Below are 26186 nucleotides of genomic sequence, written 5' to 3'. Positions count from 1 at the left end.
AAAACCTTCAAAGCTATGTCTGAGTGCCCTCTACTAATGACCTCTGGTGAAACAAAGGCAAAGATTTCACTAGGGAAGAAAAACAACAAAAAATATTGTGCTCTTAGATTTTTCCTCGGAGGCTCTTAAAACCTTAAAGCAGTGATTTTCAGCCAGGGTAGCACTACACCCTGGGGCACCATGAGATCCTTTTAAGGGTACAGCAGGGTGCCACATAATATTAGCGCTCTTAGTTGTGCAAACACATGATTCACCAGATGAACCCAGAGACTTCAAATAGGAATCCACAATGTCAAAACCTGCTGTGGCCTTTCCTAGTTCTTTGCAACAGAAGAACTGCTTTATTAAATTTTCTATAGTTAAAAAAAAAAGTTGGCATGTTTTGAAGGGTGTCTTGAGTCTAACGAGGATGAGATCCCTTGCTCTAGAGATACAAAGGGCAACACACAAAGCCCGTTGCAGTCAATGAAAAACTCCCCGAAGGCTCAGTCCTAAAAACCCCAGTGCAAATGTTTGACGTGCAGGCGCCAGCGTTTTAATTTAAGACAGTGGCAATAATAATGCATGGACATCCAGGGATCCTGGAGGTGAGCACAGGTCAGTGCTTGTAGGGCTGGGAGCCTAGAGAGAGCTTCAACTGCAATTACAGCTGCATGAGAAGAGCTTGAACTGGTGCATGAAATTCGAAGGTGGGAATGCAACCGAGAACCAGTGGGACATGCAAGAGTGAAACGCAACACACCTTCCACATGCACACCATGATCCAAAATGATATAATCGCTGTCTTAGGATGGGCACCTGAGAACGAGCTGATTGGCATACACCTGGCACCCTTTTAAGGCAGCTATGCTGTATCCTTTGGGTGTGGGGGGGTTGAATTCAGGGAACAGGCATCCACTGTTTCTCTGAAGTCCTGCCACAGCCCATTGATGGTATCGGCATGCCCAGCCATAGGCAAATCCATGATTTTGGAGAGCAGGGCATGGGACCACCATTCAGTGCTGCAGAGGTGACAGCACCTGCACTCCCAGCACCCTCCACCCCTCGCCTCCTCCCAAGAGGCAAGCAGATCACACCATTGAAGCAACAGCTGGAGAAGTTTTTTTTAAGTTCCCGAAGTGAGTAAGAAATCCCTACACTCTCAGCACCCGCTCCTTCCCCGCTGTGTTCAATGGCCCTTCCCCTCCTCTCCTCTGCCTGCCACAGCCTTGCTGAACCAAGCACAGGGGAAGCTCTAGAGCTACCGCTGCCCTGCTCCAGCCAGGCTGCACAGGGAGCAAGCTTCAGAAGTGGTAGTGGCAGGTGAGTTCGCCCGCCCTCCCTGAACCTGCTCCCAGACTGGTGGGGAACACGAGGGAAGGGAGAAGGGACCCAGCCACGTTGCCTTCACCACTTGTCGCTGTCCCCAGCTGAGCCCAGCCCCTGCACAGCCTGGCTAGAGCATGGCAGGACTGGCTCTGGAAACGCCCCTGCCCCTGGGCCAGCGGGCGACAGCGCCAGCAGCAGGCGAGGGAAAGGGAGAATGGGAGGTGAATGAATGTGCAGAAAGGTGAAGGATTCTTACCTGCTTCAGGGACTTGCCAAAATGCCTATACACTGCTCTTGCAGTGTGGTCTGAACGAGGAGTGCGACCGTACCGCAGCACCTCCTCCAGATCCTATGCCACGCCCTATCAGGATGAAACCAAGCCAATTTTTCCCAAAAAGACAGAGAGAGAGAGAAGACAGACTATACATGGCATTTCATGGTCTGGTGATCCCAAGCCTATGGGATATGGGACCTGTCCTACTGTGATCTCACATCCCAAACAACTTCCCTGACCACGGGGTGCTGGATATTCTGGAGCTCTTCTGGTTTCCACCTGAAACTCCACTCCGAGACTAAAAAAAAACCTTCTGGCATAAACATTTTATCATCCCATGGAATATTTCAGCGTCAGTGAATCAGCACTTCAAAAGGACTTCTTGTCTTTGCATAAAGTCCCCAGTTGTCAGGAGGGTCTTTGCAGGTGGACGTCTAGTGAACCATGCCTCAAAATAAAGTTACTGTGAGATAAATAAATATGCCTAGTCCTTTTTCACAAAAGGGTGCATTGAGGCATGGCCAGGTAGTTCACACGCATATCATATCCGTCATAGTGCTGGGAAATAATTCAGAGCTCAGTTGTTTCCTTCTGCCACCAGGGAATACAGGCCCCTAACTTCTAGAGTTACTACCCCACAATTAGAGAGCCAGGAAACCAGGAGGTGTGACAAACAGTCCATTTGCCCTACCCAATAGGCACACCCCAACGACAATCAGTGGTCTTGGGCAGACAACTTCATTTAATTGTGAGGGTTATGCCTGGTGCAGCCATACATCTCTGCAAAGGACACAAAAATGCAACTGCAAGGTGGTTATCAGTCATACTAATAATAGACCTGGTCTCAGCAACCCCTTACAAGTCACTTGGACAGCAAGCCCTTATTCACATGAGCTCCTCTCCAGACTTAGCAGCACTATCTACGCTTTAGGATCACGTGGGTGGATTTGTAGCCTTGGGCCCTGTCACTGTAAAATGAAATTAAATTGTCACATATGAAAGCCACAGGGGCTGCTAGGTGACTTCTTTTAAAACACAAATTTGTTTACAGCTGAAGGGGATTATGCAAAAGAGAAAAAGGCGGCAGGTACGTGAAATATGCTGTCTAGCTGAACAAGACAATCATCCTTGAGTAGAGGAGAAGAGCGACGAGGAAGGAAAGAGACAGAAAGCTTAGCCGTGAACCTTCTAGCATGTAAAAAAAAAATCCAATTAAATTCAATAAAAGAACTGTACCAGTGTGTTCATATTTAAGTTAGTAATTATTAACTCAATTGGTCTACGTACCTCCAAAGTGAGCTCTCTGTGATGCTCCCCAGGTTGTAGTCATACAGCTTTGTCAGAATTAGAATCACCTGAAGGCAAAAGGAGAAATCATGGTTAGTCTCAAACAATTACAATCTCATAGAACAGAAATGACCCCAGGGAAGACTTAGGATTCCTTTAATGGGTGCTTAACATAATTGAATGAATTGTTAAAGCATTTGCCTAAATTGACATGGGAAGTGTTTGCAGAGACCGTACGTTGAGCCAATCAGACAGCTCCCTGTTCGGCTAGGTTGCAGCTCCTTCCCCCACGAGGCATGAGGAGGGGGACGCTGATAAGCCAGACAAAATGCTTTGAGATACCAGGGGTATCGGCAGTACGTGGCAGAAATGGCAATGGGCTTCTGCTGGATTTCCTGAGCACAGAAGCTCCGTGCCCGAGCCGTAGCCAGGATTCCTGTAGTCCAGCGCCCCTGGCTCTAGCGGGGGCCGGTGCCGGGTGCAAGGACCTTGCAGCAGGTAAATGCGGGATTGTCCAACCCTCACAACGCCCTCACCCTAGCCCCTAGCGCTTGGAGACTAACTTATAGTTAGAACATGCCATTTTTTATCCCTTCTAATTTTTTTCTTAGGGATTGAAAAGCCTCAGGTCTCCAAGTTGAGTGGGCCTGTTGGGTTCGGTTTTGCTATTGTTTCAGTACTTTGCTTCAAAGTGAGGGTTTCTGGGGCAGAGTCTGACATTTCTAATAAGAATGAATGCAGTGTCCTGTCGTGGAGAGGGGTGTAGCTCTGGTCCCGGTGCTTCCCCTAGAAGTTTTCTCTTTATTATGTGTGTGTGTGCATACAATTACGGTGCTGACTGCTGGGCTCACAAAGGCTATGTACAGACATTCGGGGAGGCTAGATTGAGTTAAAAATGCCCACCCAATCTAGGCTAAATTAGGATGTGGGGAAGGCTAGCAGGGGGCTTTGGGAGGATTGGGGGGGACACGTTGGGTCCATGAGGGGTGTTGGAGGCAGGTGCAGCTGAGCTCAGAGCGGTGGAGCATCCCACATTGGGGGGGGGTTGCACCTGGCCAGGAGCATGGTGGGGTTTGTAGCTGGCCAGGAGTGGGGGATGGGTTTTGCAGCCGGCCGGGCACTCCAGCCGGTAGCAGGGAGGCTGCAAACGCCCCCGCTCCTGGCCGCCTGCAAATCCCCCCCACCTCCCCCACTGCCGGCCAGCTGCAAACCCTGCCCCTGCTGCCCCTGTAGGATGCTCTACCGCCCCACGAGTCTAAGCTCATCAGCTGTGCCTAGATGGAGGGATCAGGGAGCAAGCAGGGTCTGCTGGAGGACTGTTTTAGACTGGACATAAGGAAACACTTCTTTACCGTCCAAATCTCCAGAGCCTGGAATAGACTCCCCCCAGAAATGGTGCAAGCGCCTACCCTGGATACCATTAAGAAACTCTTGGATGCTTATCTTATCTTGCTGGGGTGATCTGACCCCATCTGACTTCCTGTCCTTTGGGCAAGGGCCTGGATGCGATGACCTCGCGAGGTCCCTTCCAGCCCTAATGTCTATGGAATCTATGGAGGGGTTGGTGGAGTCCAGGAGGTTTTGATGGGATGGGGGGAGGGTTTTGAGGAGTCAACGGGGACAGTGTGGAGGGGTTGGTGGAATCTGGGAAGGTTTTACAAGATATGGGGGGGCTAGCAGCGTCCATGGGAGGGCTTGCAAGGATAGAGGTGTTCTCCCCACCACCATAGGTGAGGGAGTATTTTTAACCTGCCACCCCCTCTTTGGCCCCAGATGAACAACCCCTTTGACAAACCAACCCCCTGCCCTTGATCTTGCCCATGCCTCCCCCCACCCTAACTTACTTCCATCAACTCCTGGCACCAGCAAACACCCATAAACTGGCATTTGGAGCAGTTTGAAGGATAGGGTGGTTGGCAGGCTTAGGGGGTTGTCCATCTGGGGGTGGGGCGAGGGGAAGGGGGGCTAAAAATAGCTTGTGCTGGGGGGCAGAGGAAGTAGGAAAAACACATTTCCAGAGCTGGGGCCAGCAGCTAGACTTTCCCAGCCCTGGGGCTGTGTTAGGAGCTGTACAGAAGTTCAATTAGATCACTCTTGCCAGACACAATCAAAGTTAGACTACCTCCGCGGTACAGGTAACATGGATCGCGTCAGCCATTTTTAGACTGATCTAACCTTCCTGAACTTCTGGGCAGTTTGTACTTAGATCAACCTAACTAGGGAACTGGGTAAACTAAGTTAGATTGGGTGGCTACTTTTAACGCTATCTAACCTCCACCTAACCTCCCTGAACGTGTGTATATACCCAAAGAGGATAAACAGGCCTAAGCTGTGGGCAGATATAGCTTTCAACTGCTTAAGAAAAGGACTCCCCAGAATCCTCAACTGTTGTCACAATATAAGTGGTTGCCTTGGCACCTTCCTATCAGAGCCAGCCTCAGGAAATATGGTACCCTGGGTGCAGTTATATTTTGTCACCCTCCATCAAGTCAGTGGCACTGCTGTAGGCCGAGACAGGGGCAGGCGGGCAGGGGCATGGGGTACAGTCCGTGGGGAAGTGAAGCAGCATGGTGTGCCAGGCAGGTGGGTGGGCACTGCTGCTGCTGTGTGGGAACAAGGCACTTGGACCAGAACAGGCTCCACCCCACCTACACATTCCCAGCCTGGCTCCTCCTGGGCAGTGCAGGGGAGAGCGCTGCAGTGAGCACAGGCTGCTCACACGTGTGTGCATGCATGTTTGGTGCCCCCTGACCATAGCACCCTAGGTGGTCGCCCACATCAACCACCCCTAAGGCCGGCTCTGCTTTCCATAGCAATGCAAAGGCAGTACATTGCTGTAACTTTAACCCTGAATGAAACCGGGGAAAGGTTTTGCTGCGCTTGTATGACTGCTGGAACCTGCAAAAACACTAGTCACACTGCAGCAGCCTATGCAGGTATCCTTCAGCACGGTTCTGCTGAAAGGTGCTTGTATTTTTAGACATGAAGAACCAGGGCTGTGCTTCCAAACTTCAGGAGAGAAGTGCATGGACCTATTTGCACATAAATTGCATGTGCATGCCTGGATTTGTCACATGCCCTCCGCATGGCTACGTACAGCGCCTAGCACAAGCAGGCTCTGGGCTGTAAATGATAATTCTTTGCTATTCCACCTTGTCCAAAAGCAGGTTCCAGAGTGGCTAATAAACTAACCAGACATGATCCTCAAATGGAACAGGGATCTGATGCTGTCCAACATCCTGACATGTGCAGAAGTTGAGCAAACTTATCTTAAAGCATTTGGGTCTGAAATGAGCCGTTTGCTGAATTCCTCCTGGTTTTGGCCAATATGTCTCAGGCGCCTGCTTGCAGCTTTGGCAGAAACTGGGAAGCGCTTTTGGATCGGTAACTACAGGGCTCCGTCGCAGGAGCTGAAAAGCTGTTACTGAAAGATAGAGCAGCCGATGGGCTGCAGCAGCGATGATGCTGCGCTCCCGGCAGGGGCCTGCAAACAAGGCCTGACATCCCTCAAGTGCCGAAGTAGTTGATATCAGACATTTCAGAAATCTACCTTTCTATAGAAAAAAACATTTTTCAAACACAATTTCAAATTTAAAAAAATATCAACCAGCTTTGCTTTGGGGAGAGAGAGAGTGTATAGCATGCTCATGTGTGTGCCAACAAGAGTGAGAAGTTTTTTGAATTTCAAGCTGAAGTCTCCTTTTAACACAGCCTACAATTGAGACAAACCACAGACCATTATTTCTAATGTATTGTTTCAAATGTATTTTTGAGGTCTTCCTCCCAGCTTGGTGTATATCTTCCTCTTCCTCCATCCTATTAAAGCTGCATTTTTTTAAAGGACCATAACTCCCCAAATGCAAACATTTTGATTTAGATCTACATCACCACACCTATTACTATCATCCTCATCTATTATTATTTGTATTAAGCTTAGACTGGAGCCCCACCGTGCTAAGCATTTCTTAAACAAGTAGTCATCTCTATGGGCAGAAACCATTGTTTGCTATCTAGATAAAGATGACACACAAATGGTTGCGAGGAAGGAAGGAAGGAGTGGTGAAAGAAGACGAAGTGTCTTGGCCAGCATCAATCACCTGATCAGCTATAGTGTCCTCTCCCTATCCTGCTCATGTTCTGATCCAAGATTGGTTATGAAAACCAACAACTCACTTAAGTAACTGGGCAATCATTGAAACTTCCTCCTGTCCTTACTCCAGCCTCTCTCACCATTAGCTACAAATGTTTTGTCCTGTTGCATTGACCTTACAATCATTGGTTGCAAACAGCAGGCCATTCAAATGCCAGTGCATGGCAATGAAAGGGGACACCTGGCCTTTCTCCTTACAAAGTGCTCCCTGAATAAAGCATGCAGGAGTGAAGAACCAAGTTCAGTGAAGGACTCAGGGTGTGTCCACACATATGCATTTAATACGCATAAGCCTGATTTAAGGTACATTAAGGATACGTGTCTGCACGTGCGCGCTCTTAATGCACCTTAAAAATGGCATAAAGCGGGTATCAAATTTATGCATGAATAGCTAAACTGCATTAGCGAATGTGTAGACATGCTAATACACATTAACATGGTGTTTATCCATTGACTTGGGACTAACTTGAGTCCCAAGTCAGTCCATACACCCGTGTTAATGCGCGTTAGCGCGTGCATGTGTAGATGCGTGCTCAGTTATTTCCCTGGTGGTTCATTCTGTGCATTGCATTCTGCAGGGGATATTGCTACAGAAAGATGCTCAGGACACTAGACAAGCCGAGGCTGTGCCTTTTTCTTGTACTAAACCCAGCTGCAATAAAGTTGATGATTCTACGTACTTTTAACAGTACCTCTTTAAAAAGAAAAGCTCCCATGGGCGAGGTGCCGGGCACCCCACTGTGGTGTCAGATGGCATTCCCCCACAGATGCTTAACAAAGACACGTGCCAATTAAAGCTTTGCCAGCGCTAAATTTCAATCACTGTTCTCCCAGGAATACTTACCCGGGGCAGCAGGGCGGCTGTTTGTGGAAGATACAGAATTATGTTGCCACCATTCCTCGCTGCATTCACCGAATAGGCCTATAAATCCTCCACTAAGAAAACGGGGAGGGGTGTGTGCGGCAGCATAAAGCATTTGTGAAGAGTTGCTCCCCTGATACAAGACAGCAGTAAACTAAATAATGAAGTTCAGCCCCCGGCGCCACACAGCTACCATCCATCTGAAGTGGGAATTAGGGACACAATCAGTGATAAAGCCCCAGGAACTTGGGAAGTGGCTGTGCAAAACTACCTGCAAAGGGAAATTGTTTCCTAAGCGGAGGGGCAGCATCTTGCTCTTCCTGCCCGCCTCTTCCCTTTGACAGCCGGGCAAGCACAGATGCCATGCACAGGCACTTCATCAAGAGGAAACCAGAGGAGAGGCATCTTTCTATGGCATTTCAAGGAGGTTTGGCTCCAATCAATCTATTTAATCTCTCTGCTTTGAGAGCGCAAGGGGGAAGGAAGAGAGACTGACTAACCTTTTCTTGTGCCTCAATCGATTGTAGCCAGCTAGAGAGCTCTCCACTCCAACTCCTGCAATATAGCTGCATCACGCACCTCCCTGTTCCTCTTGCCTCCTGTGAGGATCATTGAGGGATCAGGGACATTTATTTTAAAGGAGTTCTTTCTAAAAGAAAACAGGCCCCATCCAAGTATTGCCCAAAAGCTCTGGCGAGGAGTAGACATCCTTTCGATCTGATCCAAAATCTACAGAAACCTTCCCATTGACTTTCATGGAGCTCTCACCACTCCCTCACAGACCTAAAATCTCCCCCCTACTTACACTTTCAGAAGTGATTCCTTACGTCTAACAATGTGTTGTACTGGTTCTTGATGGCAACGGCATCCGTAGTGGTACTTACTCCCATTGCACACTCCGACTAACATCATTGCACACTCCCATTGCACACTCTGACTAACAACTAATCATGCCACCAATTTCAACACCTGTAAAGTCCTTTCAGGTTCTTCTTTTAAGCTGATACCGGGTAAGTTAGACACCAAGTCTTGAAATAATTACAATGTCTCTCTAGACTGTGCCTATTGCTATGCTAGGATACCATAGCTAGGATTCATCTGAGAAGCGGACCGGATGGGTTCAACACACAAAACATGCAGGCGCAGCTCCATCATTAGAATATCTGATGTACAACAAGCATTGGGAATTTATCCTTGCAACCACTCGATGGGGTAGGACAGGGGTATCAAATTTATCAGGCCTCATGAGCCAGATGAGTGACCCAGGACTGATTCACGCTGCAGAGTTGCCTCCATGGTCTGCATTGGGACCACAGGCAACCTCTTCTTCCCTCCCTGTCCTGCATGCTGCATCCAGCGCCTGCTCAGGCTGGTCTGGGACTGCACCACACGCAGTGCCTGCTCTGGGACCCGTGCTGCATGTGGCACCTGCCCTACACCAGCCAGAGTAGGTGCTGGATCCAACATCTGGGGGTCCCAGACTGGCCCGTACCAGGGGAAAGATGACATAGTCCCACAAGCCGGATCCGGTCCCCAGGCTGTATCTTTGACACCCCTGCGGTAAGAGATATTCTTAATCTGAAGTTTATCAATGGGGAAACTGAGGCACGGGGCAGAGCCAGCTATGTGCAATCCAAACCTCCTGTTTCCTCCCTTCCTATTGTCTCCCAGTGCTGGGATTATGACTTCACCCCATTTTGGTACAGGATGCCCTGGGTATAACACATCTCTGCTTCCTTAAGGGACCCTTCTACAGCAATCTCATATGCAACCCAAACACCAGCAATACATTTACTCAAAATGAAGGCTTGCATGAAAACTGAGCAAGGGTAACAAGTTGCTTATTTATGCCGGGAGTTCCTGAATGCACGCTCTCTCTCTCTCTCTTTTTTAATGCTATTTGAATAACCTGTGCAAAACCATTTGCAAAAAAAAAAAAAAATAGTTATTATTATTTATTTATTTTTTGCTGTTTTCATTTCTATGTTATTTAAACTGCAAAAGGTTAGTTCATGTTTAATATTGGCTTGTTTATTGCCAGGGACTGTCGCTAGACAGCACAGAGGAACCTAATGAACAAAGACATGCATATTATGTTGTTCTAAATGTCAAAATATGAGCTGTGAAGGAATGCTGTAATGAAATGAAAAATAATGTCTCGCCCTTTGTATTTTTATTTCCTCCTGTGTTTGGATTCGATTCTGGGGACTTTTTCCCCCCGCCCTCCTTTTCTCTATTTACCAATCAATAGCAAACTAACAAGGGCAAGAAAAAAACAGTGAAAACAGAGACAGGATAAGGAGCTGGAAGTCTGGTTTTATACCTGGTTTGCTGCTGTTTATACAGCCTGGCTATGAAGTATTTCTTTGTCTCACAAACACTGTTGAGAGCTCAAGAGTTCTCCTGGTCAGTCCTTGTGTAAAGTCCTTTAAGTGGAAAAAGGCAGAGACAAGATCCACCCCCGGAGAGACTTTACAATCCAATGAAACAGAGTCTAACTTGGGTTTTCCACATCACAGACAAGTCCTCTAACAGCCACCTACTGCTTATGTGCTGGGGGGAAAGAGGGTCTATCTAGCTCACTGACCACAGTTTCCATCTGGGCACCAAGAAAATACTCCCTGATCAAAGATTTGCCAAAACTGGCACGATTCCTTAGGAAGAATAAGTTTTATTTTCATAAAATATCCAACTATTTGCTAATGAAAAGCCATTTTTGGCAGGAAAGTCCTAAGGCGCTCCAGCTACTACACATTTACACGAGAAAAGTCACTTCCCCTTCTGCTTTTCAGAAGGATTTTATTTTTTAATTGTGTGTCTCAGGCCAAATTAGTTAAATCAGCTCCAAATGCCATTCACTGAGTCAGGTCTGTGGTGTTGTCTTCCCTCCCAGACTCTTCAGCTTGGGGCTTCAGATACTCCCAAATCCATGGCAGGCATCCTACATGCAAGCCCCAACCCCAGAGGTCTTTGGCTTCAGATGCCACCAAGTCTCACCTGCCTTTAGCCAAAAGGCCAAAGGAGCAAGCTAGGAAGAAATCCCCCATCTCCATGAAATAAAGTGTTTAGCTGACCCCCTCCCATGGGCAAGCGATAGTATATTCTCATAGGGGGGCTGCCTGCAATGCACTGGACAAGTCACCACTCTTACCTGCACGATGCCATTCAAGGTGATCATAGCCAACAAGAGACAGAGAGATACAAGTCAGCTATTACAGCCAGATGTGTACCTTTGCTTTCCAGTTCCTATCATAAAGTAGCACTGAAAAAGGAGCTCCTCTCCTTGTATAAGGGGAACGGTCCTCTAAGGGAGACAGGTGTAACCCCACCTGCGAGGAATTAGCCTAGTGCAGGAAGCCAGGAAACAGGTGATTGCATAAAGGTCTTTAATTAAAAAGCCAGGCAGCAGCTCAGCTAGTGACCAACTCCCGAATTTTCCTGACCAGGCCTGAATTTGGGGGTTTTCCCATAATGTTTTCTTAGCAGCATGCAATGTTACACCTGTTGAGAGGAAAAAATGTATTGCTGCATGGGGCTATTGCACACGTGCGGTTATGGTGAAGATAGTCTAGCTGTGTTCACACCGTGCTGCACCCCAGCAAATTAGCTCCACAGCAGAGCTAATTCACCAAAGTAGCTATACAAGCAGCTCCCCTTAAGAGCGACATATATGAGGGCCAGGAAGGAGCTGCAAGGCCTGAGAAAAGACCATCCGGGAGGAGGACTGCTCCTCTACCTGTTGTGTTAATAAAGCCAGAAAGGAAGAGACCCTGTAAAGGACAGGACAGCTGACGCGAACTGCGGTATCGGTTTTGATTTGTGCCATGCTGTTTGGGCTTGGACAAATACCTCCTGCCCCACAAAGACGAGTCTTCTGTGATAAAAAGGAGCTTTTTGCAAAACTCCTCCTTCCTTCCCCTTGCATTCCTGTCAATCAGCGCATTCAGCAGTTCTAGATATCTACATCGTAGTCCTGAACCATGGCAGATATATTACATTACAACCACCGTGGGGCACTTTTTTGACAGCTCCACTTCCCCTGCTAGTCACAACCATGCCTGTAGCTTGTCCCATCATCAGGTGTCTCCATGCCCCTGCCCAACTGCAGAAAATGCAAAAAAACCCTGAACTGGGCACACCTACACATTCATTAATGTGCCCAATTACAGGGATGTATTTGGTAGCCGTGTTGGTTTGAGACAAAAAGAAATGCAGAACTCCAGAACTCATGATTCAGAGATGATACCTTTTATTAACTTTTATTTTATATATATAAAGAGATCGATCAATCGATTGATCTATCTCTAGTGCAGAAAAAGATATATATAGAAAGAGAGAGAGAGAGAGAGATTGAGATCTCTCTCTCATATATATATATATCTTTTTCTGCAACCTTTCAGGCACACACACCCTTCCTCAGGCTCAGGAAAAATTTAAGATGGTAAAAAGTCCCAGTAGGTAGAGAATAAACTTCATTTTGCACAGAGCAAGCCAAATGTGGAAGTCTGTACCTCTGGAACCAGGAGGAACAGACCTCTATCTTCAACTTCCTCTGTGCAAAATGAAGTTTATTTTCTACCTATGGGGACTTTTTACCATCTTTAATTTTCCCTGAGCCTGAGAGAGGGCATGTGTGCCTGAAAGCTTGCAGAAAATTACCCCCCCCCCATAATTACTGTGCATTTAGTACCTGAAATAACAGGTACTAAATATGCAATAATCAGTGCTACTACATCTTAGCATAAATGAACGCTATTTTGTGACACTTACTGAGCAGTAGATTAAGTCTACTGTGCACATTAGCACACTTTTTGCATGACACACTAATGCACAGTAGAATTAGTCTAATCAGTGATTACTGTAGACATGCCCACTGTGGAGCAAAATCTTTAGTGCTCTTTGAATAATGTTGTCTTTATTCTGTCTCGAATACCCCAGATAACTGCGGCTCAATTCTCAGCATCCATGACTCCCTTATCAGTCCCTCCACCCTTCACCCACCCCTAATTTGCTATAAAGCTACACTGAACAGTTTCACCACAAATGAAGGTGTTGATAATTTTATAGATACCCCTGTCACCATGGTATCTGCCAAGAGACTTATCTTCAGTGCCATATTAGCTTAAAGTTATTACTCATGTTTTATCCCTAAAGCAAATGCTTGTCTACACAGAAAAAATCTCAAGCCTGACCTGTGTTTCCAGCTTAAGGTATCTGGTCCATTAGATGGATATGAGTTGAAGCTCGAATACTGTTGATGCTTAAATTAGTACTGTAATGGGGATGCACTTATAGGTTACAGTTCAAGTTAGCACAACTCATTAACCACTCTGTCTGCCACAGCTAGACCTCTAACAGTACCCAAGCTAACTCATGTGCCTCTACGCTACACTTTGGTTATAAAAGTTGCTGCAATGTAGCTATAAGGTCAGTTGGTTGTCATGAGAGGAGGAACTCTAGTCTACCCATTTCAGGTTACTGTTTAAGTGAGGACAAGATCATAGACAGGTACTTTTGGGTTGTCCAAATCACCGGATATATTTCTTCTGCCTGTATTTTTATTAACATTTTATAACTCACCGTGCCAAAAATAAAAGCACCTGCATACTAAAACTCAGCCTCATTTACACAGAAAACTCTCACCACTCGCATGCATTTTTATCATCGGTAGTCTCACCAAACCTCTGAGGTCCTATTGGCAAATGTTTTTTTCACTTTATGCTGCACAACAGGGTGCTAAATTCAAACAAACAACTTTTATAGCTCAGTGGTGGTAAGATTTCTTCTAATAGAAAAAAGCAATCAAAGAAGAAGTGGTTGCTATAACTTCTTGGGGTCTGGTTGTTACAATCTAGTGTTTTTAGATTTACCTTAAGTTGAGCCAGGAAGAGGTGTCCTACCACAATCAAATGCTACATTAGCTATAAAGCCTTGTTTGGGTAGGTATAAACATCTAGTTTTCCATGTATTCGGTCATGATGAGCAGAAGCTAAAGTGCACTATTATACGACTGATGCAAAATAAGCCACTTTAAGACGCCTATTCCCCACCCAAAAAACCCATGTCAATCATAGTCGTGGCACTCATTCTCACTGATTCGAATATTCAAGGTACCACTAAAACTGGTTTAAGCATAACCGCTGGATTTATGCAGAAATTGCCTACTCTCAGCTCCCAAGTGCCACGAAGGCTTCTTCTATTGTAACTCAATCCACCTCTTCTTCTAAAAGTGGTCCTGAAATGGCCAGCATCTCATGAGCTTCAGGGCTGCTAACAGCAGAGCACTGACAGTGGCTGAGATGGTCTAAGGAACGAAGGGGTGTCCAATTCACCCATGCTCTGAGCTGGATCCAGACTATTGGGCTCCCTGCAAGGCAGATCTGGATGCAAAGGCAGCAATGACAGGTGAGCAGCAGTGGGGTGAGTGGTAGCAGTAGTGGGATTTCAGCAGCAGGCTCTGCCCTCAAATCCTTGGCTTTTCTACTACATGGACATACAACAAGGCTCCTTGGGCCGGATCCAAATGGTGGGTCATAAGTTTGACACCACTGGTTGCACTTGTTGACTGGTTACTTGTTGCACTTGTTGGCCTGTTGTCTGGTTGTGAAAGAAGCAGTGTAGACTCTACTAGTTTCACCTAAGCAATGGGTGCATCGACACCAGATTTGAGCAGGGAGTTGAATATAGTTTAGTCCCCTTTATTCTGGAAACTAAACTTGGTTATGACTCGGTTTTCTTGAGTCCCGTTCTTGGCTTTTCCACAACTTTCATTGGGCCAGTCCCTCGGTTTCTCTGAACCTTGGCTCCATAAATGCAGAACACTAATAACTTTAATTCCTTCATTTGTCTTGCCGATTTAGACTGTAAACTCCCTAAGGCAGAATATATTACTCTGTGCTTGTTAAAAGCTTAGTTCAATATTGGTTGTATTTGATACCCTAATACAAATAAGTAGAGAACAGTGAGAAACAAATTCCTGTGTCACCATTTTTCCCTCAAGTTGTTCCTTTATACATTCAGAATGAAACCAATGTTTGAAACATTAAAAAAAACCATGTGCACGCACACACACGCGCACACGCACACACTCACTCACCCATCACAGCCACCAGAATAGCAATAGCCTACTGATTAAGACAGGTTCAAGTTCCTGCTTCTTTCAGTTCCAGTTAGCAGCTTGAACCTAGCTCTCAAATTTCCCAGCTCTTCATACTCCAGGGTGGGTCTTCAGTTTAACTAACTCTCTCATTTTAACCAAAAATTCAACAACCCGGACCTGAGAATCCCCCCCCCCCCCAACATGTTTTTTTTTTTTTTGCATTCTCCAACAAAAAAGCCCAAATCATCAACAAATAAAATAAAAATGTATTTTATTTTAAATTAAATTAAATTAAATTAAATTAAAGCCAAACAAACCAAAACCCATCTTGACCAGCTAGGTAAAAATTAGCTTAAAACCCCCCACTTATGAGTGAAAAAGAAGTGGTGATAGGAAAGCTGCAGAGAAAAAGTTACCAGCAGGACCAAAAGCAGCCCTTGGAGATCCCAGTTAACTTGCAGAATATTACATGGCAACAACAGATACACAAGTCACAGACCCCATCTGTCACCCTGAAGCAGGCCAGTGCAATGCAGCTGTTCACATGCATATAGCACGGACTGTATCAGACTGCCTTGCACAAACGAAGTCATGATGAGCAAAAGCTAACGTCCACTATTATACGACTAATGCTATACGACTGATGCTAACATGCACTATTATACGACAGATACACTAGCGGGAGAGTTGCACAGAGGTGTCAAGAGTAAAATGCTGCTTTCTATTTATTTATTTCACTATATTACCAACAGGAGTCCTTGGGGAATTATTTCCATATTAAAATCCGAGCCCCACAACCCTGTGGAGGACGATTCTCCTCTTATGCTTTATTATATACTTTGTCAATCAGCAAGTCTCCCTAAACATGCAATTACTGGCAGTACATTAGCAGGGATACACAGCAAGGGTGAAAGCTTCAATTAGAGAAAAACACCAGGCTGATTTGCCTCTCGACTGCTCTGTCATGCAACTGCGAGTACTTCTGGGGTCTTCGCGCTCTGCTCAAGAGTGGAGAGTTTCAATGCTGAGCGGCTGTTTGAGAAGTGAAATGGGGAAGCTGCATCCAAGAGTGCAAGGACGCTTCTGAAGAGCATCTCCTGACACCTAATTTTAAGTGCAAACAGAAAAGCTAAGGGAGGCACTGGTGGCAAAAAAGGCCAGCATACAGATCTCCGAAGAAAACGAAGAGATTTTGAAAATGCTTCCCCCGTTTATTTGGATCCTGCATTGTGGTCTGTATTTATTGCCGCACAGTACAGGAAGACCCAGAATATTTATGAAAGGGTTTAGAAATGCCCATAACCCCCAAAAGGCAATCAGGACTTGTAGTAGAGATGATATCTTTTATTAGACCAACAAGGTTTTTTGCAAAAAAAAATTCTTCTTTGCAAAAATCTTGTTGGTCTAATAAAAGATATCATCTCTACTACAAGTCCAGATTGCCTTTTCCTCTACACCGATACGACTACAACCTGGATGCATAACCCCCAAACACGCAGCATCTCCCAAGCTGGCAATGCATATCCCTGCTGCCAACACCAGGTGTAATTCATCCGACTCTTTCGGAGGAAAGAAAGAAACGGAGAAGCACGGCAAAAACTAGTCACACGAAGAAAGGTTGAAGTAGAAAGACCTTCCTTGAGAAAAGAACCGGGGCTGAAAAAAAGAGCACCCAGGATTAATGTGGTATATATAATGCCTCACAGACTGCTTATTCTGAAGCTTACTACAGCACATAAAAGTGAAAAATTAGCATGCAATGAATAATTTATTTAGCGCTTTACTGTTGTTTAAACAAATCACTTTCATGAAAGCGATGTGTATTCAAGCAATAAATCACTGTTTAGCACTCTGTCACAGGGAAAAGATACCACTTGACAGAATTATTGAATGGCGTTGCGTGGCCATGAGGCAAGTACAACAGAGATAAGGGTGATGTCCTTGAATAATAGACCCCTTTTTTTTTTCTTTCTTCCTTGGGAGGGAAAGGAATTGCTTCTTTAACCAGCAACTTTCATACAGGGACAGCCGCAGACGTGGGACTCGTCAAGGCAAGTCCCCTTCATCTCCAGGCCCTAAACACATCAGTTGATCAGCCCTAATGAACAGCTCTGTATACAGGGACGTATCACGCCGAATGTACAGGAGGGAAACTAAGTCGGGGAGACTATGAACACACGGCGGGAATCGGAAATCTGATTTTGGCTGATTCCTCACCGGTAACCCTCAGGTTTGATTTGCCCTCCCTTCTCTGACGGGGAACAAGGGAACATGCAGATGGTTTGCATCTGCTTTTATTTAAAAAGACCGGTTTGCTGATCCGTTAGTTTGGACGAAGTAATATCAAAATTCATCCCGCAGTCCTCAAGAGCCAGTGAGGAATCCAGATCCCCTATCAGACTAAACTCTAGATAAAGCCAAGGGAACAAAGAGACTGATTTAACAAGGCAGGAAAGATAAGGTAGTTTTCTACTGGATATGGGTAGATTTGCTCTCCCAATTAAAAATATCCCAAAGGTCCCTAATTGCACCCCCGTCCCCCCATGTCCTGCATTAACAGCCCAAACTTGATAGATTCATGCTTTGACAAAGCAGTGCATTTCTGATCTCATCCGCCTATGGCACAGCTTCATTAATATTAATGGGGTTAAATTAGGAGTGAATTTGGCTCAGTCATAAAACCAGGAAAATCTCATGCAAACTATACAGCTACTAGAACTTTTTGGTCTATATTTCTGCCCCTCTACGGCTTTTTAAAGACAATTAGCCCACGTATGCACCAATTTATTCCACTGCAAACACAACAAAGTCAACGGGGTTGTATCAGCATTGAGTCGGTCTGTGCATTCGTATTGCAGCTCATACGACACGACCATGTGCAGCACAAGGACACTGAAAGCACTGGACTTTCAGGGGTGTAGGTTATAGCCGTGTTGGTCTAAAGACATAGCCAGACAAGATTCACCCAGAGAACCTGGACTTGCATGGCATTCGTTTTTCCACCAATATCTATAACTAAATAAGCCATTCAGACCATGGTTGCTGTTTGCCACATCAAGTAGGAGGGAACTGGAGGGACTTGTCTGCTTTCTTGGTGTTTATGAATACTTGATCTTCTCCTGCTTTTCAGAGAGAAAAAGTGCCAAGTCAACTAACTCCAATAATTAGTCCCTTTGATTTCCATGACAGTAAATCAATTAAGGCCTGAAAATTCGAGTGGCTTCCCCCTCTCTCTAAATAAGCCGGGCCATAATTGCAGGGATTTGCTTGAATAGATAATAAAGTTTTTCAGTTGCTCACACTTTCTTATCCACTCCGTCTGCAACAAAATATGACAGTGGCAGCTGTTTGTAATAAGCTAGGAGGCATCTTGAGACCAATTGTAATTCAAAGGTCATATTTTCCGAGCTGTTTATAGATGGTAATTTGTAAGGTTGTAATGTCACATATTGTCAATAATTCAAGATGGGAAATTACAACAGTTAATAGGCTATCAATTCTTCATTCTTCTACCTTAAATCTTCATCCCCAAAGAGCTGTTAAATCGTCTTTCTTTTGAACTTATTCCTCGAACCTTGGACTCAAAGGTTTCATTTGTTTATGGAAAGAAACTTAGGATGGTTAGATGTAAGTAAGCCATTAACAAGCACCTAGGGATCATAACCAACATAAAGTGCACATTTCAAACTTAGGATATAAATTCCTGTTAAAGGTCTATTCTCCGTGGGCTTCTATATTCCACTGAATATGTTGATGCTGTCACTATGAAAACCATTTCATTTCTGGGGGAAAAAAGCAGGACTTGGATAAAAAGCCCTGAGTGTCTGAGCCATTTTCTGAAACTACATTCACATGCTTAAACAGTGGGAAATAATCCAGTTGGTGACGTAAATCAGATTACCCCCTCCTCATCAACCACAATCTTTAAAATGATCAGCATCAAGCTCAACTGGGTATTATTTTAATCACTCTATCACCGCCTGTTAGTCGAAAATCAGTGCTACTTTGGGTCAGCAATTTTGTAGAGAGGCAGAATGTCTTACAATATTGTGCTCTGAATTTCAAGAGTCAGTTTAGTTCAGACATTAAAATTTATGCCCCTACTTTTGAAAAATACACTTAGATTGCAACCAGTCTAGAGAAGGGAAAGCAGACGGAAGGTATGAACAAATATGCAAAGGGTTCGCACTAAGAGGAAAAGTTATAAACCGGGCTGTGCGTCCAAGAAGTAATGGGCTTCAAAGGGACCTTTAGGTAAGACCTTATTGCAAAATGTAACTATAAGAATAGTTAATGTGGAGTAGATTATCTAAGGACATTGTGAAATATCTATCGCTGAAGGTTTTTAAGAGCAAGAGAGAGAAAAAATTGGCAGGACTGCATGGCTTAGGTCTAATTAAACCTATCCTGGAGAGGGTAGGTGGACTAAATGACCAAGATCTGTTTCAGCCCTGATTTCTATGACTGCGTTCGCAGAATTGACTTTTGTTGCTATCTCCCATTGCTGATTTTTTTTACCCTTGCTTATAAACCACCCTAAATGAGTGCTCACCAGATATTTGTGTTCACACTTCAGACCAAAGAAGCAGTTCTGGACAGGCAGCCTCGAGTAGCAGAAGAATAGGTTGGGGATTACTTAGAGAATTTAAATCCCTTTAAGTTGGCAGGGCCAGATAGGAGGCATCCTAGGGTACCGAGGGAGTTGGTTGTGATAATTTCAGAGCCATTAGCTATCTTCTTTGAGAATTTGTGGGGGTCAAGTGAGGTCCTGGATGACTGGAAAAGGGTAAATGTAGTGCCCATCTTCAAGAAAGAAAAAAAGGAGAATCCAGAGAATTACAGACCAGTCATCCTGACCTCTATACCTTCACTTCAGCAGGATTTTAACACTGTCTCCCATGACAGTCTCATTAACGAGCTATGGAAATGCACATACTAAATGAAAGTACTGTAACATGGATATAAAACTAATTCAATCATCATGCTCAACTAGTAGTCATTAATGGGTTAATATGTAGTTGAGAGGAGGTGTCAAGTGGAGTTTCCCAGGTGTCTGTTCTGGATCTGGTATTGTTCAACATTTTAATGAATTAATTATTTGGATGATGCAATTGAGCACACAGCGAATCTGTGGGTGACAACAAGTTGGATGGAGTTGAAGACACTCTGGAGGGCAGGGCTAGGACCCAGAATGACCTGGACAGACTGGAAAAATGGTCTGGGCGCAATCATGTGAGATTCAACAAGGATAAGTGCTCCTGAACTTGGAGCAGAAGATCTGCATGGACAAATACAGACTGGAGAATGGCTGGGCTGCACCACTGCAGAAAAGAACATGGGGTTACACTGGACTCCAAGTCAAATTCAAGCCAACAGTATCTCCTTGTTGCAAAAAATAAAAAGCCAATAACATACTAGGTTTCATTAATGGGACTGATGTTTACAAATCAAAGGAAGCAATTTTTCCATTGTATTGGTGAGGCCTCACCTGGAGCACTGTGTCCAGTTTTGGGCTCCATACATCAAGAACGACGTGGACAGTTTGGAAAGAGTACAGCTCAGGGCAACAAAATAATCAGGTGCCTGGGAGACCAGACTTATGAGGAACGGCTGGGAGAATAAGGTTTTAGGGCGAACAAACAATTAAAAAAATTAATCACAATTAATTGCAAGATTAAAAAAAAATGGTTGCTATTAATCGCAATTTTAGTTGCACATTTTAACAATAGTCAGCACCCCCCACCCAACAGCCTGGAGACCATACACCCTGTGGTTCATCCCCACCATCACCAACAGTGCACAGACCCAACCCCAGCTCACCCCACGCCTGCTCTGGACTCGGCCTGGAGCGGACCCTTGTGAACCCATGTGAACATCCCTGACCCCAGCCCGCCCTGTGCCTGCTCCAGACTCGCCTACCCATGTTGAGCAGTGGCAGTGGTTGAGCAGAAGCTGCTGGTCAGCAGGGAGGAAAAGCAGTCCCTCTCCCTCAACACAGCTGGGTTCTTCTTGATGCAGATGCCCGGAGCCCATGCCCAGGAGACCCTGTGGCTCCTCTGCACTGCCACCACTGCCCTGCTGAGCAGCCTGGAGGTAATGGTAATGGCAACAGAGAGGAGCCACAAGGCAGCCCAGGCACGGGCTCTGGGTGGCTGCAGCAAGAAGGACCTGGCAGCAGTGAGAGGAAGGGGCCTCTTTTTACCCGTGCCGAGTAGCAGCTTCTGCCCATCCTCTGCTGCTGGTGCCACCGCCCAGCGTAAGTGGGCAAGTCTGGAGTAGGCACAGAGTGGGCCGGGGTCGGGGCTGCGCACACAGGTTCTGGCTGGTCCAGAGCTGGTCCACTCCCTTGGTCAAAACGATGTGCACAATTAATGTGATTTTAAAAATGAACATGTTACTTTGTTGTTGCTTTAATCACATAAATTAACTATGATTAACTGACAGCCCGGTCTGGAGAGAGAAGACTGAGGGAGGATTTGATAACAGTCTTCAAGTGCATGGAGTTATTCCAAAGAGGATGGAGATAGACTTTTCTCTGTGGCCCTAGGGGACAGGACTACAAGGAATGGCATCAAGCTGCAGCAAAGGAAATTTATGTTGGAGATTAGGAGGGATTTTCTGACTATGATGGTGGCCAAGCACTAGAACAGGCTACCTAGAGAAATTGTGGAAACTCCATCCTTGAAAGTTTTCAAGAGCAGATTAGACAGACGCTTGGCTAAGAAGGTTTAGTCAGGGACGATTCTGCCTTCAGCAGGGTGCTGGACTAATTGACCTTGTGAGGTCCCTTCCAGCCCGACTTTCCTGAGTCTACTCTTCTATGACTATACAACTCAGATCAACTTTTGAGATGTTTATGCAATAAAGAGCTCAGACTACATAGTCACTACCTGGCCTTCAAGAGCGCAGAACACACAGTCACATCTTGGCCTTCAAGTCTATGAATCCATATTAGAATTGAACAAATATTCATAGGAAACTAAAAAATAAGGAGGTGGGATTTCTTGTTTCGTTTTTGCTTTAATGGCTTCTCCTTTGAACCGAGCCTAGGGACTTTCAGAGCCACAGAATGGCTGAAAAGTGTTTCAATAGATTCATTTTCTCTAAGTATAATTGCATAATATGAAAACAATGTCCTTTTCATGCATTGGGCAATTTAAAACACAGGATGAAAAAGAAGGAGGAAGAGATTTCAGAGTTCTGGCTTTACTGGTATCAAAGGTATTGCTGCAACACACAGACATGCTTGAGCCAGTTTTAACCGAACTGGCTTGGATACCAATAGTGGTGACACTGCAGTAGCACAAACTTCAGCAGGGTTTGAGGTGCTTCAGTATAGAGTGAAGATCCCTCTGGAGTGTGGAGGGATCTGGGAGGACTTCTGCAACCTGAGCTGGACTTCATGGTGTTGGCACCCAAGCAAGCCATTAGAGTCGACATGTGCAGCAGTCATGCCCCAAATTATAAGCCACTAGACTTTGCTGTGGACATAAAAGCCCATCCAGTATTCTTGGAGACGGGCAATGGATACTAGCTATTTACAGCAAGAATTCATCTACTCTGACAAGCCTCAACACAAACCCTGTAATGGTAACAATCAGTCCTCCCACTGAACAGAGGCATTTTAGCATCTCCTATAAATGTAAACTTCCAGCAACCTCATCAGGCCCCAACTACTGGAAGCAATGACAAGGTTATCATGGAACAACCCCTAAAACTACAAGCCTTTACTTCAAAAGGGGGTTGGGAGGAACATGCCCTGTTTAATGCATCTAGTATCCCAGCCAGAGGCCAGGCGTGAGGGAGACATGACAAGGATGTAGGGACAATCCATTGTCATCAATGAGCATGACGTTAACCTCCATGAAGATTTCCTTTGCTCTGGTGTGGGTGCTGAAAGGCAAAAGAATAAAGGTGTTGCATGGGAGACGCAAGAATGATATGATGGTACGCTACACTGAGGGACGTAGGCTGAGTCCAAGTCTTTTTCTGCTTCCATAACGGCTGATGTTAACCAATTTTGCTCATTAACCCTGGAGGAAAAGATCTGGCTGACTGAACATGCATTTTTCTCCTGGGTCAACCACTCTACCAGCTTAAAATGCTCCTTAGCAAAGTGTGCAAAAGTATACTGGGAGAAAAGGGGCCAAGTCAAACTCTGGTGTCATCCTTGATGTGACTCTGTCCTCAAACGTTTTCTGACCCATTTGTCCTCACCCTACATTTTTTTTGCCTCCAAATTCTCCTCTTCCATTTCTCTTGCTAACTCTGTAAAGAGCCTAAGGGATAAGGAGATTGAATTTGAAGTGAAAGGTGAAGGCCTGTACTCAAAGGAGTGAGTGATAAGAGCTGAATATAGTAATAATAATGAAAGCCCCATGGCGGGGGGGGGGGGGAATCAAGGATCTGCAATAACAGTCAATTCTAATATGGAAACCCATATAGTAAATCAGAATTGAACATAAAACCGCTCCCCTTTATTTCATTTAATTTAGTTTCTTTAATTTTAAAATAGAAAAGGCCCATCTATAACCACTGCATGCAGCCACCCCTTACGATTAAAGGCAGGGCTGTGATTTGAACTGTGCTTCAATAATGTTCTTGGTTTCCCTGGCTCACTTCTCATCAACAAACCCCCTAACGCAAAGGGAGCTACAAGACAAGGCATGTTTTAAAGCCATGCACAACAATTCAGTTCTTATAGCCTACTAAGAGGAGTGACAAAGATCCTATTACCTGAAGGATAACAGATTTGAGCTGGCTTCTGCCTCTACCCTCACGGTTTTGGCTGAAAGTGCAATCAAGAGGTTGCAGTCCCATCGGACTAGTGACCTTCCTATTCAAATGATCACAGTGTTTGTCCTCTAGATCCCTTGTTACAGTCCAGTTATTTCTAAATTATATAAATGAGCAAGTTCAAGTGCAGAAAAATGCCTCAAGGGGCTTTTTTTTGGCAGAAAGGCCGTACTCTCATTGGTGCCCTCCCCTCCTATGGCTAAAAAGGCAGAAATGCTGCTGGAGTTTCCTGAAAAACAGCTGCTGTGGTAGAGGGGGACTTTGGGCTGCCCAGTACAAAGCTCTATGAAGCCCTTCATTTTCTAGTTACATCCTTGGATAATTGTGGGCTTGGGATTTGGGGAACTGAGGCTATAGCCTGTTTTTGCACTCACCCCATAGAAAATCACAGGGCGGAAGAGGACGTGAAGGGTCCTTTAGTCCAACCCCCTGTCCAAATGAAGAATGCACAGTCTCTATACCCTTTGGTAAGTATATATAAAGGAAAAGAGAGATGAAGGTATTGAGGACTCAGATATTTGCTTGTTTTAAATATATAAGGGAGTTACAAGACTCCCTCGTCCCTGCCTTGCCATAGCATCACAGCTCCTCACAGTCTTTAGCATGCTTAATCTTATAAATTTATAGGGAAGTAGCCAGCTGCTGCTACAACCACTATTTTACAGGTAGAGACTATGCCAGCTGCTCATGTCCTCTTTGGGGCTCTGTAACTAAGTAGGGTTTGAACTCAGCTCTTTTGTAGCCCAAGTTAGCATCTTAACCCCTGGGTTATACCCCAGCAGTCTCCTCCAATATCATTTTGACAAACTTCCAATAAAACGCCAGCAGATATGACAATACCGCAGCTCTTGACAGCCCTGTTACTGGGCTAATGAAGAATTTGGCCTCCCAGGGTGCATCTACATGAGACATTTACTGCACAGTAGACTAATTAGCTGTGCCATAAACATCATGCATCTACACATGTGCCCCTATTAGACTGGAGTAAACTAATTTACTTCACAGCAGGACCGTACTTGTAAATACAAGTACTATCGTACTGTGGAGTACAAAAACTCTGCAGCAGCACACATGTAGATGCTACCCCAGATGGCTGGGGCATAAGGGTGCTTTAGTGCTGGGGCTGCCTGCTGGCTAGCTCCATGCTGAAGCACCCTCGTGCCCCAGTCAGCCCCTCCATGGCATGTTGAGCCAGGGGGATCAGCCCTGGGCTGGAAGGCTGGAAGCAACAAGCCCCAGAGTTTACTGCAGTGCATTAATATGCATATGTAGACGCTCCACCAGGGAACACAGCTCTGGACCAAAACACCATGTGATGTGGGATGCTTTGGAGATTGAGTCTCCAAAGGCTTTAAGGTGATGTGGCTTCTGGGACAGCCTTACTACACAGACGTCCCAGGACTGCGGACCGAAGGGCTTCCAGGCCTCCTACCACAGGTACCAGCACCATAGTTAACCGAGATCCTTGGAGCATGGGTTCTCCCAAGCCCTGGTCCAACAGCGTATCCATTCAGACCTATTCACACTGTAAGGTCAAAATGCAATTGGTACCTTGGTTTGGCAGGGGTAAAATGCAAACTTCTCTACTGCTTCCATTAATCTCTCATTGCTGCAACACCCACCAGATATCACACTGCAAAAAGGCCACGTGCTCCTTTCTAATAGACCAGAAACTTCTCAAGGAATCCTGCAGCCGTCACCAGTTCAGTACCCCGTGAACTACACACATTTGACTTATACTTATGGTCAGTCATTTGTCAAGTCACAGATCTGGAATAGAACTTTATGTTCCATTCCCTTTGACTTATGTTTTATATTTGACATGTGTGCCTCCAGGGAAACACATGCCGGGGTTTTTTTTTTCCCCTTCCCTCCTCCTATGCTTGTTCAGCACCTGTTCTGAATAAAGAGTTATTTCTGTTTTAATGCCTTCAGGCTACAGCAGGCAAATGAATAAATAGCTCTAACAGAAGAAAAAAATATCGTCGTCATGTCACCACCACCATCATCATCCTTGACTTCTCACAGAAGACTCAGTGGGAAAAAAAAACAACTTATTAGTCTTTACAATTTTCTTAGCACTAACAATGTGCTCAGAGCCATACAATAAAGACATGTGTTCCCCTGAAGACATTAGAAACTAAAAGATAGGGGCATAGAGCAAGGCATATAAATTGATGTAGTTCTGATGACTTTGGTAAAGGGTTGATGATTTTGACCAGTTTTACATATGGATGGTGAGACACATGGAAAATTCCCAGTTTGTAAGCCAGATGTAAGGCAGGCAGAAATCAGCATAGAAACATTAACTATAACTGAAGCCACAGGTTGCAGAATGGGGCGGGCCACCCGGGCCACGGCCCAACCAACTTTTAGCACGTTACTTTATATAACCCATGAATGCGCAATT

The 26186-nt window shown here is 45.3% G+C and overlaps 1 protein-coding gene across 3 annotated transcripts in view; it reads right to left on the bottom strand.

Moving 5' to 3' along the window:
* Positions 1-26186, bottom strand: part of SORCS1 (sortilin related VPS10 domain containing receptor 1) — a 425694-nt gene that overhangs the window by 283354 nt on the left and 116154 nt on the right. For all 3 annotated transcript variants that reach the window (XM_059730193.1, XM_059730192.1, XM_059730191.1), the window contains exon 2: positions 2870-2937. In XM_059730193.1, the coding sequence (XP_059586176.1) occupies positions 2870-2937 (68 nt within the window). The remainder of the gene's footprint in view (positions 1-2869; positions 2938-26186) is intronic.

This window comes from Alligator mississippiensis, chromosome 6 (assembly GCF_030867095.1).
Source record: "Alligator mississippiensis isolate rAllMis1 chromosome 6, rAllMis1, whole genome shotgun sequence".
Taxonomy (NCBI): Eukaryota; Metazoa; Chordata; order Crocodylia; family Alligatoridae; genus Alligator; species Alligator mississippiensis.
The sequence above is the reverse complement of the archived record's forward strand: the minus strand, read 5'-3'. Positions and strand labels throughout refer to the sequence as shown.